This window comes from Pogoniulus pusillus, chromosome 19 (assembly GCF_015220805.1).
Source record: "Pogoniulus pusillus isolate bPogPus1 chromosome 19, bPogPus1.pri, whole genome shotgun sequence".
Classification (NCBI taxonomy): domain Eukaryota; kingdom Metazoa; phylum Chordata; class Aves; order Piciformes; family Lybiidae; genus Pogoniulus; species Pogoniulus pusillus.
This window is the reverse complement of record NC_087282.1, coordinates 14,241,815-14,257,174: the sequence shown is the minus strand read 5'-3', so window position 1 is coordinate 14,257,174 and position 15,360 is coordinate 14,241,815. Positions and strand designations below refer to the sequence as shown.

The 15,360-nt window shown below is 42.4% G+C and overlaps 1 protein-coding gene across 1 annotated transcript; it reads left to right on the top strand.

The window, feature by feature from the left end:
- Positions 1-7,578: 7,578 nt before the first annotated feature.
- SERTM2 (serine rich and transmembrane domain containing 2) lies at positions 7,579-14,227 on the top strand. The gene is made up of 2 exons (XM_064159403.1): positions 7,579-7,846; positions 11,102-14,227. The coding sequence occupies exon 2, from the start codon at positions 11,786-11,788 to the stop codon at positions 12,062-12,064; it is 279 nt and encodes a 92-aa protein (XP_064015473.1). The 5' UTR covers positions 7,579-7,846; positions 11,102-11,785; the 3' UTR covers positions 12,065-14,227.
- Positions 14,228-15,360: the final 1,133 nt, after the last annotated feature.

Below are 15,360 nucleotides of genomic sequence, written 5' to 3'. Positions count from 1 at the left end.
TTCCCAGACACATCTGAGGTGTTGATATTTCTCCTGGGAGGAATCGTGTCACTCTGTTTATGAACCCCAATGCAGACAGAGGTTGTCAGGAGCATTTTGGCAGTAAGATGAGTTTTCCTGTGTTGTAACCACAGGTAACCACAACCAGCCACCCAGGGACAACAGGGCTGAGCAGCACTGATTCTAAAAGGTCTTTCTTTCAGACTCATTAAGTACATTGCTTAAGCAAGGTCATATTGAGGAAGGTGTCAGTGGCTCTGAAGCAGATGGATGTGGAATAATCCAAACCCTTGAAAGACTTAATGGAATGCCATGCTAGTCAGGTACACTATCATGGGCTCTTGTATCACTTGAAGAATTTTTTTAGTTTGAGCTATGGTCTTTTAGTACACTTGGCAATAGCTCAGGATTCGTGTGCTGTGCTCTGCTGTATAGAATAGAGACATCCAGAGGGAGGGTTTCTTCAAAATTGCAGTGAACACTGGTGGCAGAGTTTGCATCTCTGTTTTTCATTCTCTTACTGTAAAGATTTCAAGCATGTTTTCTCCAAATGGGTTTAGAAAGAGTTCATCCAACTCTGGTTGGAAATGCTGATATCTGAAATGTCGAAGTATGTGGGTGGGCAGAGTTTTCTCAGCTGCATATTTTGCAAATGAGAACTGTGAACAGGAATTTTCTTCCTTAAGACTGGAATTAAAACAAACAAACCAAAGAAATAAAAAATTATATGATGGGGTCATCACAAAATTGTTTTCCTTTTAGTATAAATGGTCATAATTGATATTTAATTATAGCAATTGAAGAACTGATCTCCCCTCAATATAGGCATAAAGCCATCTGTTAACTGTGAATCATGCAAATAACAACACTGGAGACTTCAGAGAAGGGTCTGTTTTGCAGCTAGCAGTCCCCATAATCTACCCACTGTGCATTCAGCTTTATGGTCTGGCTTAGAGGACTTGGTTAGAATTCAAGGAATATCTGCTCATATTTTAGAGATTCTGGAAGTTACACCTCATGGGTTACTGCCAGCAGTGAGTTAGTGAATACTTGAGTCTATGAGCTTTGGGCTCATACCAAATTTCCATCCTGCATAACAGCTTTAGGATGCTTCTGCTCAGGATTTGAACTCTGCAGAAAAAAAACCTTTTACTGATCAGCATTGTAACTGCAGTGCTGTATGGTGAGTTGAGGTGGCACCTTTGACTGTGACATGAGGAGAGGCACATGTTTTAACACGTGTGATTGCACCTGAGACTTTCTCAGATCATCTGTGATGTGAAGAGCACCTTTCTAGGAATCACATCTAAGCCTTAACCCTACAAGCTGTTTCTCTGCAGGCAGAAATCAGTGTGAATCCACAGAAGTCCAGGGACTGTGAACAAACAGGACCAGCTCTGGACGTGCTGAGATGGGCTTTGTAGTGACAGCATGTCCAGTGGCTGAGGAGTGACTCTCACTCAACCTTGAATCAATATTAAGTAATACAGAAGGCAATGCTGTCCACAGCCAGAGCATGGAGCCAGGCAGTGGAGAAATGATGTGGAAATAAAAAGTGATCAATTTTCAGGCTCCATCAAGAATATCCAGAGTTTCAGAAAAAAATAACCCAGAACACCAAAGCATTAAATATGCATAGTTCACACAGACACACACTTCAGGTGTTGGTTTTGATACTGGGGTCCATGCTGGATCTCTTCTGGGGCAACAGCTCTCTCATACAGACAGGAAGAAGAAAATTCCAAGAATGACCTAATTCCCAGCAAATTGTGCACGTACACATGGAGTATTTGTCCATCATGCAGAGAAACAATATCACCTCTTGTTAGCCAGTCTGCTGTCTTATTGCTAAAGTAAGGCCCTGATGATAGTTTTTACTGTGCATTGTCCTCAGCCATGTTGAGATCATCTGATAAGCAGTGCAGATGGGCAGACAAGCTTGACTGTGAGTGCTAAAAACAAGCACCAAAGTGACAAAGGGTGCCTCACTGTCAGGGGAGCACCTCTCAGGTTGTATCTTAGCAACTGGCCATCCAAAACCAGCTGATCAGCACATCTGAAAGCTTCTCCAGACCTACCCAAAGCTCTTGTGTCTAGGCACTCTGCTGAATTCCGTAAAAATCAGGCACTGCTAGAAGAATTACCCTACTTCAGAAGAAAGACTAACATTCCAAACTGTGGGCTGAAGAACACAGGATCTGTTTTAAGTTGTATCTTTGACTTATTGTTCAACTAATTTTTGCAAAGGACCTGTGTAGGACCTTGGTGAATTGTGGCTGAGCTGTACTTGCAGAACCTGTTCTGTAGACACCCCTTGCTCCAGCAGTTGTTCAGATGACCCTGCTCACTGCCACCTGGCCCTGTGCAGTGCCCTCTTCATAAGCTCACTCTCGAAAATGAAGCTTAAGACTGTTTCAGACAGAATTCTGTGCAGGACAATGTAGCCATTCACTAACAGCAGTAAATCACATTAGAAATGTTCCTAAAAATTAGCAGTTACATCAAACTAGGCTGAATTTTTTAATTTGTCTATGGGATACTGAGTTTCTATCAATAAACTGAAGCACTGCAATATTTTTGACAAAGGAAGTGCAAAACAAAGCCAAATTGTCAAAACAGCCCAAAGCAGTCCAAACAGATGAGCATTTTCAGACACACTGTACTGGACAAAACAGGACTGTGTGGGAATGCACAAAGGAAAAGGCAGCGGGCTCTGCTGGGGCAATAGGCACATGACCACATGCATTTGCACAGCACTTAGTACTGACAGACTCTTTAGGGAAGTAGAGTACTAATAATTTTTCCCTTTTCATCAAGAAGAAACGAGACACAGAGAAGTCCACACATTTTCTTAGAGCCCTTTGTGATTTAAGCATGAAACAAGCCACAGACAACTTTCTTTGCTCTCAGGTTGCCATCTCATGGACTGTGGTATTTCTACCTTCAAGCTGGTGGCAGGTAGACCTATTTCACACAAAACTGAATGAGCAGTAAATAGTTCAAAGTCCAAACATTTGTTAGAGACTCCTGGTTCAAAATCTACTGAAAGATGATATTTATGTGTTCCATAAGGCTGTTTGTGGTATAGATCATCTGCCACTCAGTGCCATGGCTGTAAAGACGTAACATGTTAAAACAAAACCATATTTGCAACAGTTTCCACTAAGTGCTGTCACTTGCTTCAGCATCTCTTCCATGGTGACTTACCCTCTTGTTCATGGCACTTGTAGAGTTCTAGGTGGAGACTAGGAATCATCCTGACCTTTGGAAGGAACCCTCGGGCAGTTCCAGTTATCTAACTTTCCTTGTGGCAGCAAGGGGCCGAACCATTCTGAATGGAAGGTAAGACAGTTAAATTTCCATATAAGATGTCTAATATCTGCTTGGGAGTTGGATCTTGTGGCTTCTAAGGCTAGAAATGGGCTGGGCACCTCATCAAGGAGGTGTCTTATGGGTAGCTACACTACAAAGCCTCTAACAGCCACAAAAGCCATTAAAATGAGACATTTGGCTGTTCTCTTCAGTACTGACTGTACCTCACTGAGGGAATCTGTAACTATGAAGTGTCTTGAAAATGCAGAAGTGTATGATTCTTACTGCCATGAGCAATGAATACTACTAGAAGTTCACAGTGCTGAGCTGATTTCTAAGCCATCTGGTGCAGGTTTCTATCACTGCTCTCAAGGGAGAAGTGGGTGCACTCTCCCTAAGAGCACTGAAAGCAAGGGAAACTCCAGGCAAGCCAAGATGCCTCAGCTCAGCACGGCTCAGTCAAACTCTCACCCAGGCAGGGATTAACCATGTAGGTGAAGGAGAGAAACTGTATTAACAGGAGAAAAGGGAAGGACAATAATGGAGAAATTATGACTCGTTACTCACTGTAACCTGTAAAAAACAAGTGGAAAATATATCCAAACACAGAGCATGCTTCAGACATAACATCTCTGAGTCTGATCTAGTTTAACACACACTGCCCTTACTACTGAAAACTCAGTCACACTGCTTCTGTTTTCTCTATCATATTTGACATGTGCACAGACATCTACCAAGTTGTGGTTTCCTCCTGAGTTGAATATACAGCATCCATATGGGCAAAAGAGACCTCTGCTTGGCCCTGGCCCTCCCACACACAAACAACCCCAAATGATGTCCTTCCTTCACAGGCAATAAGAGAAGGGGGCAAGAAGCCCCTTCATGAGCTTCAGTGCTCATCCATTCCTTCAGCAGTGGCAGGTAGCATCTTCTGCCTTCAAAGGACTTACGAATCTGTGTAATGGAAGAATCTCTATAGGAACATACAGATTATGCTCACTAACAATCATTCTGAGATCTTATTTGCTTTTTGTTAAATCCAAAATTCACTCTAACACTGGTGTGGGACCAACATAAGAAAGATGTGTAAAATTACCTGATACAAAGATTGAGGCACAGTTCAACTAATGCAAAGGAAAGAACCTAACAAACTCCCTGGTTGGTCTTCTGCCCCCAGATTCCTAATGGCTGCTTGAAAAATTACTTCCACTGGGTTCATATCTCTGTGTTTTTCCAAGGGAATTTGTATGCACAAATTTCTCATTGATTGGCCCTAAAATTAACATAGAGAGAAAGCCCTACATGCTTCTCAACAATTCAGGAACTCAGCAATCAGTCAAGCACTCGTCAGCCTCAGCTGGCATAAACTGTGGCATTATCTCAAATTCATCTCTTTATTATACCCTGCTACAAAGGAAACAATAAATCTCAGTGTAGCCTTCCAGCAAACAGCAGCTTGGTCCTACAAAAGGGAGAGATAATTTACTGCAAATCAACAAAGGGGAAAAAAAAAACAAACTGCTGAGCAGAGATGCTGGTTTGCATGGACAGGGAGAGGGAGCCATTCATTTCAGCACTGCTCATTAGCATTATATAGAAAGCAGGGTTTGCAGGAGTTCAACACGTTTGTCTGTTCTGACTCCCATAACCAGCAACATAATTACTGGGTAAAGAGAGCTCTCTCTTAAATAAGAGGAAATGCACCCAGGCTTTGGAGGTGCTGTCAGATAGGTTGTTGGTAATAGAGCAATTGCACAGATTCCAGGGGAAAATACACATAGTCTTCTGCCTGGTTTATCTTTGTACTTTCATTCCTGAGTGCCTAGCAGGGAATCATGAAACAGACTGCAATACTGGGCACTGCACGCACTACAACAAAGGAAATGTGCAATGAAATCAGCAGACAAAGATGCCTTGTAAGTCTTGGGTTTTGGAGAGTTCATCTCACCACAGAAGTGTGGAGGAATTGTGTTTTTTCCAGGCACTATGTTTTATTTACGTAAATAGTGCTGCACTGCAATAATACACTGTGCTTGTAAGCTCCAGAGACTGAAGAGCCCCTTAGAGAGATGGATTTATAACAGCCTTCCACCCCAGGAGGATGAAAGAGTTGTGCAGCTCTGGGTTTCATTACCCTTTTGCCCCTTTGCTCAGGCTACGGCCGAGGGGGATAAGAGAGGAAAAGCTATTCTGAGGAGACACTTTGGAGTTTAAATGTCTCTCTTTTGTCACACAAAAAGCTGCAGAGAGGGAATGGACTTGTCTTTCACAAATCCCTGTGCAGGACCCACTTTTCAGAGGGGAACTTGGCTTCCAGTGCCCCAAACACAGTCCATGAAAGATGACTTGTAGGCACAGGGAATTACCACAAGTCAAATGGCCACTGTGGGTCAGGTTCACACCATGAGATTCCTCCAGCCAACTCACCTGCTATAGCACAAGGGACATGGATATTGCAAAATACAGCTGCACACAGCCAGACACAACTCAGTGTTTAAAGCTGCAAACAGCAGCTACTCTGTCTATATGCTGGTCACCTCCAGCTCTGCTCCACTGCTAGTGAGGCTTGCTGCAATGCATCCCAAACCGACATCTGTCCCCAACAGACTGAGCCACTCTGCATAAAGCAAAGGAAATTTTTGTCTAAATCACCTTCTGAAATACACACACAACTAAAATTACAGTGATTCATTGCTATAGTTTAACCTAATTTGTGTCATTACTGGAACAGGATCATAGAATCATTTCATCTGGAAAAGCATTCTAAGGTCATTGAGTCCAGCCATCAACCCAGCACCATCATAGCCATTAAACCATGTCCTGAAGTGCCACGTCTACACACGTTTTTGACACCTTCAGAGACAGTAACTCCATCACAACCTTGGGCAGCCTGTTCCAATGCCTTTCACTCTTCCAGTAAAGATTTTTTTTCCTAACATCCAACATAAACATCCCTTGGCATATTTTGAGACCATTTCCCTTTCATTTTATCACTTGATAATAGGAAGAAGAAACCAACCCCAACCTCATTACAGCCTCCTTTCATGGAGTTGTAGAGAACAAGAAGGTCTCCTATCAGTCTCCTGTTCTCAGTACTAAACAAGCACAATTCCTTCAACAGCTCCTCATAGTCCTTGTTCTCCGGATCCTTCACCAGCTTTTTTTCCCTTCTCTGGATGTGTTCCAGCACTTCAGTGTTCTTCTTGTAGAGAGGGACCCAAAACTGAACGCAATATTGAGGTGCAGCCTCACCAGTTCTGAGTACGGGGGGACCATCCAGCCCAGGATGCTGTTGGCCTTCTTGGCCACCTGAGCACATGCTGGCACATGTTCAACTGGTTGTCAATCAGCACTCCCAGGTCCTTTTCTGCTAGGTAGTTTCCAGCCACTCTGCCTTAATCCTGGAGCATTCATAGGGTTGTTAAAACTGAAGTGTAGGACGCAGCACTAGGCCTTATTACAAACCTCACACAACTGACTTCAGCCCATTGACCCAGTCTGGCCAGCAATCTCTGCAGTCTACCTACCTTTGAGCAGGTCAATATTCCCACACGACTTGGTGTCATCTGCAAAACTCTGTCAGCCAAGGGTGAGCAAAGAAATGCAGGTTAAAAGGTGTGGTAATCAGAGGGACCAGGACGGCTTGGGTTCTCACCCCAACCCGGGTTTCTGCCACATTTCTGTGTCTCCTTGTGGCCAGATTTGCTTCACACTTCATAAATTGATTAATATACTTTTTGCCCACAGTGCTGCAAAGTTGGGGTTACACTTATTCATGCAGAGTTTCAGACTACTCAAGGGAGAGAGGACCCGTAAATCACACCAGCCACACAGCCCCTCCCAAACTCCCACAGTCAGCACAGGGACAAAGATACATCAGAAACTCCAGTGTTGAAGAGCAATGCTTGGGGACTATCCTGATGTTTTCAGCTGAAAAGGGACACCTGTCCATGGCTCCAGACAGGAACCTAGATGGGAGCCCTCACCATGTAACCCTTCCCAAGAGGTTCAAAACAAAAAACCTTTGCACTTTCTAGAAAATGAGAGAACTAAAAACTTGTCCTCCTACCTACTCCCCAGTTAGCAGGCAGCTCACTTGTTTACCACTCACAAGCAGGAAAGGGTTAAGACGAACCTTGCACAAAGTTTGCATCGAGCTGAGCTCACAGCCTCCCTCCCTTCCCTCCTTGGCTGCTACCGAGATGCAGCAGCACTACTGATTATCCTCTCTGCTCGTCTGCCACTGCTAAGGGAGGGGACAGGCTGTTTCCATTCAAGCACTGAAGCTCATGAAGAGAAGGTTCCTTGCCATTCCTGCCAGCAAACCATGTGAACTCAGGAGCAGAGAAGAAAGTGTACTTGGCATGTCTGTTGCTGAAAAACACTGTCCTGAATCCAGCAGTAAAACAGCAAATCTTTCCTGCACAAATTCTACTACCTGGGAGGAGATGTTCCTAGATAAATTACCAGCGAGCCCATGGTATGAAACAGCTGCTCCAATACCCAGCCCCAACACTCCTGCGTGCTGTGAAAGGTAATTATGCTTTATTTATTCTCTTCCTATGTCAGCTCTAACCTTTGACACCCACTGCCTTGCACTTCAGCGTGAGAACAAAACAAACCGTCCACCACTGAAAGTAAAGACACCTCTCTCTCCTCTCCCTGGAGAAAACGCAGCCATGGATGGAACTGATACTTCAATGCTTTGTTTCCATTTTTAACCCTGGTTTTTTTTTTCTCTAAAGGTCACCTAGACTTGAATACACCTAGTACTGTCTGTGCTAAACCCAAACCTTTCTGTGCTTGCCAGCCAGTTCAGTGCCGTTTAAACTAACATCCACAGAGATCTATGTGATTAATCGTTCTGGCTTCTCCCAGTTAGCTCTTTGTAGTAGTTAGAGTATTGGGTGGAAAAGCAAAAGAGAACTCAGAAAAGTTGCTTGCACTTTCATAGATGCCTTGCTGGCATTTGGCATTTAAACCAAATATGACAGTGAAAGTCAGCAAGTAGGCAAAATAAGACATTTATTGCAGCTGCAAGATCCATGTGTACTGTCTGCTTGCACTCTTGGGAGGAGAATCTTTCTTTCTCTCTGCTCCTCTGAAGCCTATAAAGGTGCAGTGCAGTCATACAAGCTTCATGAAAACTCCCCAAAACCTGACAGCTGCAGTGGGAAGGTTGTAATTTCAGTGCCCAGGAAGTTTTGACTCATGAATTTCCTGTTTCAGTGACACACTCTGAGAAGAAACCTTTCAGTTGTTTTGTATGAGGTTTCTGTTCTAATTACTGATATTTAGTAAATTAAATATGTTGGTTTGGGTGGGTTTGGTGGTTTTTTTTTTCAGTCCTCGCTTAAAACAAACTGACAAAAAAGAGGTCTGCTTGCAATAAATCTGTACCCACTGAGTACACACTGATTGTGCTTGGCACCTCTCATAAACGGGAGTACTGGCCAGACAGAGATCAATGAATAAGACTTGAGTGACAACTTAGATGACTGGGAATGCAGGCTCTAGTTATGCTGTTCTGCTCTGTAAGAAATTTCTGCTTGCTACCTCTGTACTTGGGTTTGAGGGCATCTCAAGGTAACCACTGAGGTTCTGCCTCCCATCATTTAAGTTGCACAAAGTTGTGGTGCTGGCCTGCTTTATATGTAGCTTTTTCAGAAGCTTTGTGTATCATTTATTTTCACATGAGCTTGGCCTCTACAGTCTTTAACCTTCTCTTCCTTAAAGGGGAGTGTTCAGAGCTAAACCTGCTAATATCCATAAAGATGTGCTCAATGAGATAACTGGTAGACTGAAAAGCTAAAGTCTTTGGGGTAACCTGGAGCTACTGAATTATTTCTAGTTCATTTCTGGAAAAGATGTATTTAATTTCATAGCTTTCAATAGTCTGAATAGTTGATTGCTCCTGACAGTGCTACAGTCAAGACTGAAAACAAAAAACAAACCTGTGCCAGCTCCTCATTGCTAATACTTTTTCTATTAACCTGTTCCTTTTATCAATAAATGCCCAGCTGAGCTTTGTTAATTTGTCACTTTGGTTTGTAGTTAATTATTGGACTTCAGACTAACATCCTTAGCATTCTGCACTCTAATTTGATGAACTATCTAAAGCTCCTCAAGGAGGTAAGCTAGCTCGGGCTTTCACTCGCAGTAAGACAGCAGATGAGATGGGCAAACACATCACTCTGTACTTCAACTCACCCACACGTTAGATTCCAGACTGACTGTATTTCATTATCAGCAGAGAAATTCTGCTGTAATAGCAGAGGTTTAATACGGCCTGTAGCCCTCACCCCCTCTATTTCTCACCTGCTGTGAAGCATAAGAATATTCTTCATGGGGGAAGGATTTCCCTTTATAGGTTCAAAGTGTGAAAATCACACTTACTGCCCTATAATTGAGACCAGGAGTGCCTGGTTGCAGCACACTTTTGCTTTCATGTCCCAGGCCTCTGCATCTGCACCAAACCTGCTGCAAGATTAACCGGCTCCAGAGGGGTTGGGTCAGCCCTCATTAAAATACTTAGCAACCTTTTCTACTGTGCTTGCCTACACCCTCCTACGGGAAGCACAGCATAAAATCCACTACCCACATAGGGAGCACATAAATCAAATCCCCAGAAAATTTTTAAAGCAGCAGTTTGTCCCTGCTTAGCCAGCCTGTTACTAAGCAGGATTTGGTTCTGTATTCTCTAAGGTTGCTGTTTTCTCAAATGTTTTGATGCTGAAGAAAAGTATTGCAGGTACTGAGAGGCAAAGCATAGAAAATGCCCAGCATCCCCTCTCCAAAAACTCAGTGTATCAGATGTTTTTTCCATCATCTGAGCCACAGTAGGTCTGTCTTGCTTGTAATGAAAGCCTGAGTAACAGCTCCTTGATGATTCAGGCCTGCAGATTTCAACCACCTCTTTCTAAAGAATAGCAAGGTGCTGTTCCCATTGGTGCATGAGGAGAAACTAACCAGACTGTCAATAAACCAGCTACACTTTAGAAACTGAAGGCCTGGGAAAGTCAAAATATTTTGCAGCAATATGTCTTTTAGGTGAAATCTTTATCTAAAAGCATCAGAGCTTTTTTATAATTTTTGCCTCATGTTTCATTTTCATCTGACTACCACAGTGTATTAACATATTAACATTACTCTGTTTGCTTCTCCTGTATGTCTACATGTAGTGAACACGGCTGCAACACTTTGTTCCACTGCTATCATTTTTGCTTCAGCTAAAAACACCATTCTGGTCTTACCAAGGCAGAATATGATGCTTTTGGATGCATCATTTACAGTGAGATGTTGGCATTTACATTTTGTATTTCCAGCTGGAAGAACTGCAAATGCTAAAATGCTAAGGCTCCCCCCCATTTCTATTAAGTTCTGCTCCCAGGAGGTGAGGGACGTATCATATCTCATGCACAATTGTCCCAGTGGGACAGTAAGGCTCTGGACATCTGTCAGATGGATCCTTCCTCAGAAACAGAGTCCTGATAAACAATAAATGACAGCCACATGGTCTTATCTTACTTTCTCTATGATATCTAATTCTATAGACCTTGGGACCTTCTCTTTCCTGTAAGTAGGGAGTGTTGTCAGAGGAGATCTTAACAATTAGATTTGCATGGTCTTTCTCTAAAGTTTAATACTCAGTGCTTCTGCTGAGCTGAAGGTATCCCACAGGAGCACGACAAGAGTTTTCTTATCTATTTGTTCTAAATACATCACATACAGACCAGGATATTTTGGTACCTGATGTCTTTCTTCTAAGTAACTATTTTTTTCTTTTTAGAAAGTGGTCTTTTGACTGTTCCTAAGGAGAAACTTGAAAATCCATATTCTTTAAGCAAGCAACACTAGCCCTGGATAAGGAGAGAAGAGATCTACCAGCAGTCTGGCAAAACAGAAAAGAACCTTCTCCAGCTCATACAAGGATAAACCACCTGCTGTGGGAGAAGCTGGCAGAAAGCTGACTCACTCTGTTTGGAAAACACCACTTGCAAAGACCAAAACTGTGTGAACCTTTGCAGCTGAGTTTGAGAGAAGTTTGTAGCAGTTTTCATCTGCTACAGCAACTGACCTACCAAAAGAAGAACCAAAGCATTTTCTGGACAAAAGAAAGGGTGACTGCCAATGTAAAACACAAGTCTAATGCTTGTGTCATTGTAGCAGCAACTAGCAAAACTATTTGCAAAGGCCTTTCTGACGCAATCTGCTTAAATGTGTGAAGCAGCATTTTAGTTCCAGATTCAGTAGTGTTAAATAATGGTTGGACTCAATGATCTTAAAGGTCTTTTCCAACCATAGTGTTTCTATGGTTCTGTGATTCTTGAGACCAAGAGGATGGATCATATCTTGCTGAGGCCATTGTGCCATCTTGCCTAAGTTTCCTCTCTTGACCTCTTTTGTGACTACTGAGGCAAGATAGGAAATCTGAAGGTAAATAGAGAAAATGGACCAAAGCTGACAGAGAGCAATGACTGAGATTTATTTTAAATTTGGTGGAAACCTGACTGGCCGTGTCCACTTTCCAACTCTGGCAACAGAAGTAGATGTGACAGTAGATAAATACTCTGGCCTCTACGTGTATGTGGGACTGTTCCTAACACTTCTGGCTATCCTTCTCATATTGCTTTTCTCCATGCTCTTGCGCTTGAAGCATGTTATTTCCCCAGTCACCACCTCTCCAGAAAGCACTGAGAATGTCCAACAGTTCACAGATGTGGAAATGCACAGCAGGATTCCTACCACTTAGAGATCCCAAAGCAAAGAGGACATTGTGCTTGTGAAACATGCTTTGGTTAGCAAAATGGTGGTGGAAAGAATCTCTGCCCGCCTAGTGGCTGCTACATTTTACTGCACAACAATCAACAGCAGCACAAAGCATCTGGAAAGTGTCACACAACTCAGACTGACTGGATGGGACTTGCTGGCTTTTGACACTATAGGCAACATGTGTGCAACACACTCAGCAAAATTTACTTTACAGAAACCTACTGCTGTCAGGAAAGACTCATAGTCCTCTAAAAGCCCTTGCAGTAAATGGTAAAAGCCACAATAATGAGAGCCAAAATCCCAGAGAGACACATAGCAGAATGTGCCCTGGAAACTTCTATTTGATGACCTATCTCACTGCCCTTAAGTTCCTTGCTTGTGAAGAGAGTTGAATCAACAAAATTAAGTGGCATATGTGGGAAGAGCCTGTGAGGCACATACAGAAACTACCAGTGGTGTGGAAATTCTCAGGCATTTCTGCCATTCAAGAAGGAAAACCTTGAACTGCTTTTTTTCCACTTGAATGACAGATGTACACAATGGAGTTTCAGAAGTATCAAACATTTTAACACCTGCTGGAAGTACTGGTTTCTGACACTAAAAATTATACAGGGGATAGTTGCATTCCACATATCAGAATGAGACAGAACTTTGAGAAAAGGAAAGAAAAACAGATAAAATTTAACAATGGATTAAAATAAAAAGAAAGCAGCAGGAGGAAATGAGCAGCAGGAGAGAAAAAATATTAAAACTCTATATCTCTTTCTTTGTTGTTCACTACAATAACTGAGCTGAATACAAACGTGTTCATGCCTTGCACCCTTCCCAGTATCACTCAGTAATTAAAATGTAGTGTAAAGTTTGTGAGACACTGTTCTCCTACCAGATTTGAATTCATAATAACATTTAATTTCATTGCCATGTTGGCTTTTCTTTCTTTAAAAACAGACCAGTTCTTCCAAAGCTTTGGGCCTCAAGTTGCATTGTTTAAATTGGATATTGGAAGAAACTTCTTCACTGAAAGAGTTGTCAGGCTGCTTTTAAACATCCCTGGAGATGTTTAAAAGATGCAGAGATGTGACGCTGAAGGACACAGTTTAAGTTCCAGACTTAGTAGAGTTAGATAATGGTTGGATTTGATAATTTAAAAGGTCTTTTCCAACCAAAACAATTCTATGACCCAGTCCTCCAGTCCTCTTAGCTATGATGTACAGAGTCAGACTTTGCTTCTGTGGATGGGAAAGATAGAATATAGATCACTGCTGGGAGAGCCACTGCCTCTCACAGGAACATCTTGAGAGAGATTGTTTCAGCTTCATCTCTGAAGGGCATGAATTTTATCCAGTTTTTCTTCATTATTATGCTTTAGTTCTTGATAAGTGATAAAATTCCCTGGTGCTTTCCATACTTATACATATTTATTTGCCAGTTATCCTTTCTCCAAGGGCTAAGAAAGTGTGAACACCCCCTACAAAACCAGTGCTAAGATTAGACAAGATGCTAACTTCATGGACTTGTCATACTAACAAGAAACTGTTCCTCAGAGGCTTTGAGTTCAACACCTTCTCTATTTACTGCTAATGGTCTGTGTATGGGTGAGCAGTTTGGACTAGAAATACATCATCTACAGCTGATGCTAGCTGTGAGTGGAGCAGGAGGATAAGTAACATCCACACTGGCTACAGCTGGTACGAAAGCAAGGGTAGTTTTTCTCACTGATAATTTAGTATGAATCTACTGAAAAATTATTTCCTTATATTGAAAAGCACCTTTGATACCCCATGAGTCCCCACATAAGCGGGTTTAATCTGTGAAATAGCACAGTGACTATGTAAGGGAACACAGCAAATAATACATACTCAGAAGTGTCTCCTCATGCAAACTTGGCTGTGTTTACATCAAAAAGAAGGAAGGAGGCAGGCTGCCCTCAAACTTTCTGTCACGGGGACAACACAGATACCACCAGGCAGAATGGTGACTTCATAACGCATCTAAAGATTGGCTCCTCAAGGAGAGCCACTCAGTACTGGACAATTTCTGGCCCAAATTCTGTGTGAAGATTTGGATGTTAATTCAGCTAAGACAGAGGGCTACTGAGCTAGTCAATGACATTTCAACTGAATAAAAAATCTCTGCAGATTGAGCTGGCTTGATGTGTCATTCATTCAGCCATCATGAGACAGACTAGCCCAGGCTCAACTTCTGACCTGCCCTCTCAATTTTCTTGATGTGTCATTTGAAAGATACAATTTACTTAGACTATAAATATTCTAACATACTAAATCAGCAACTATCTGCGAAAAGCCTTAATTCCAAGAAGCTGCAGGACAGGTCCCAGTACTGACAAATATCAGACCTAATAATGGAAAATTAGAGTATCATGGACTGAGTTGGGACCCAAATTCTGATTGCTCTGATCTCAGCTGTAAAGTCCCCCAAAGGTAGGTCAAGACTGTGTTTCTTTTCTTCATGCTAACAAATTTTATGTCATGAGGGTCTCATGACCCTTCAAAACCTATTCAGTAATCACACTGTAAACAAAAGGGCAACCACTTTATATATCATCGCATTGTATCACATCGTATTTCTGGGCAGGCTGTATTTCTATGCAACACCATTAAAGAGGACAGCCTTACCTTCTAACACAAAAATGACAAGTTTTCTCTTCTAAGGTTCTATTTCACATGAAGTTATCTCTCCCACTTGATTTGTCTAGTCTCAGAGAAAGCTAGAGTGCCCCATTTCTGTACAAACCCAGCAAATTCTAAAGCTTTTCCCACAGAGAAGCAGACAAATCTCTTCCCCCCCCCCTTTGCATTTTCATTTGTAATGTCCAAGACTTGTTGTCACTGAGAAAAGAGGCTGTGGGGAGGCATTGACCTGTGTCTGCTGAGTGGGCTTTGGTGGATTTTGGCATTCTTCTGCTACAAGGAGTGGTTATTGGATTTTTTGCATGGATTTACCAGATCTTGGAGAACTGCAAGTGACACATCCATTACCTTCCCCTCCAGCAGTCTGTTCCCTTCCCACTTGTCCATCTGCTAGAGCAAATTGAATTTTTACAAAAATAAAGAGACATACTACTACCAATGGTGAGTCATTGACTGCTCTATGCTGTTCCCATGTGTGGATCTGAGAGACTATCTCATGTGCAGAAACAGGCTCAAGAGGTGACACTCATTTCAAATTGCTGGCCTCAAGGGGCATCTCTGCAAGAAGGTCCTCTACCAGTTTAAGTAAATATTACTTAAATGGGACAGTTTACTCCCATTTAAG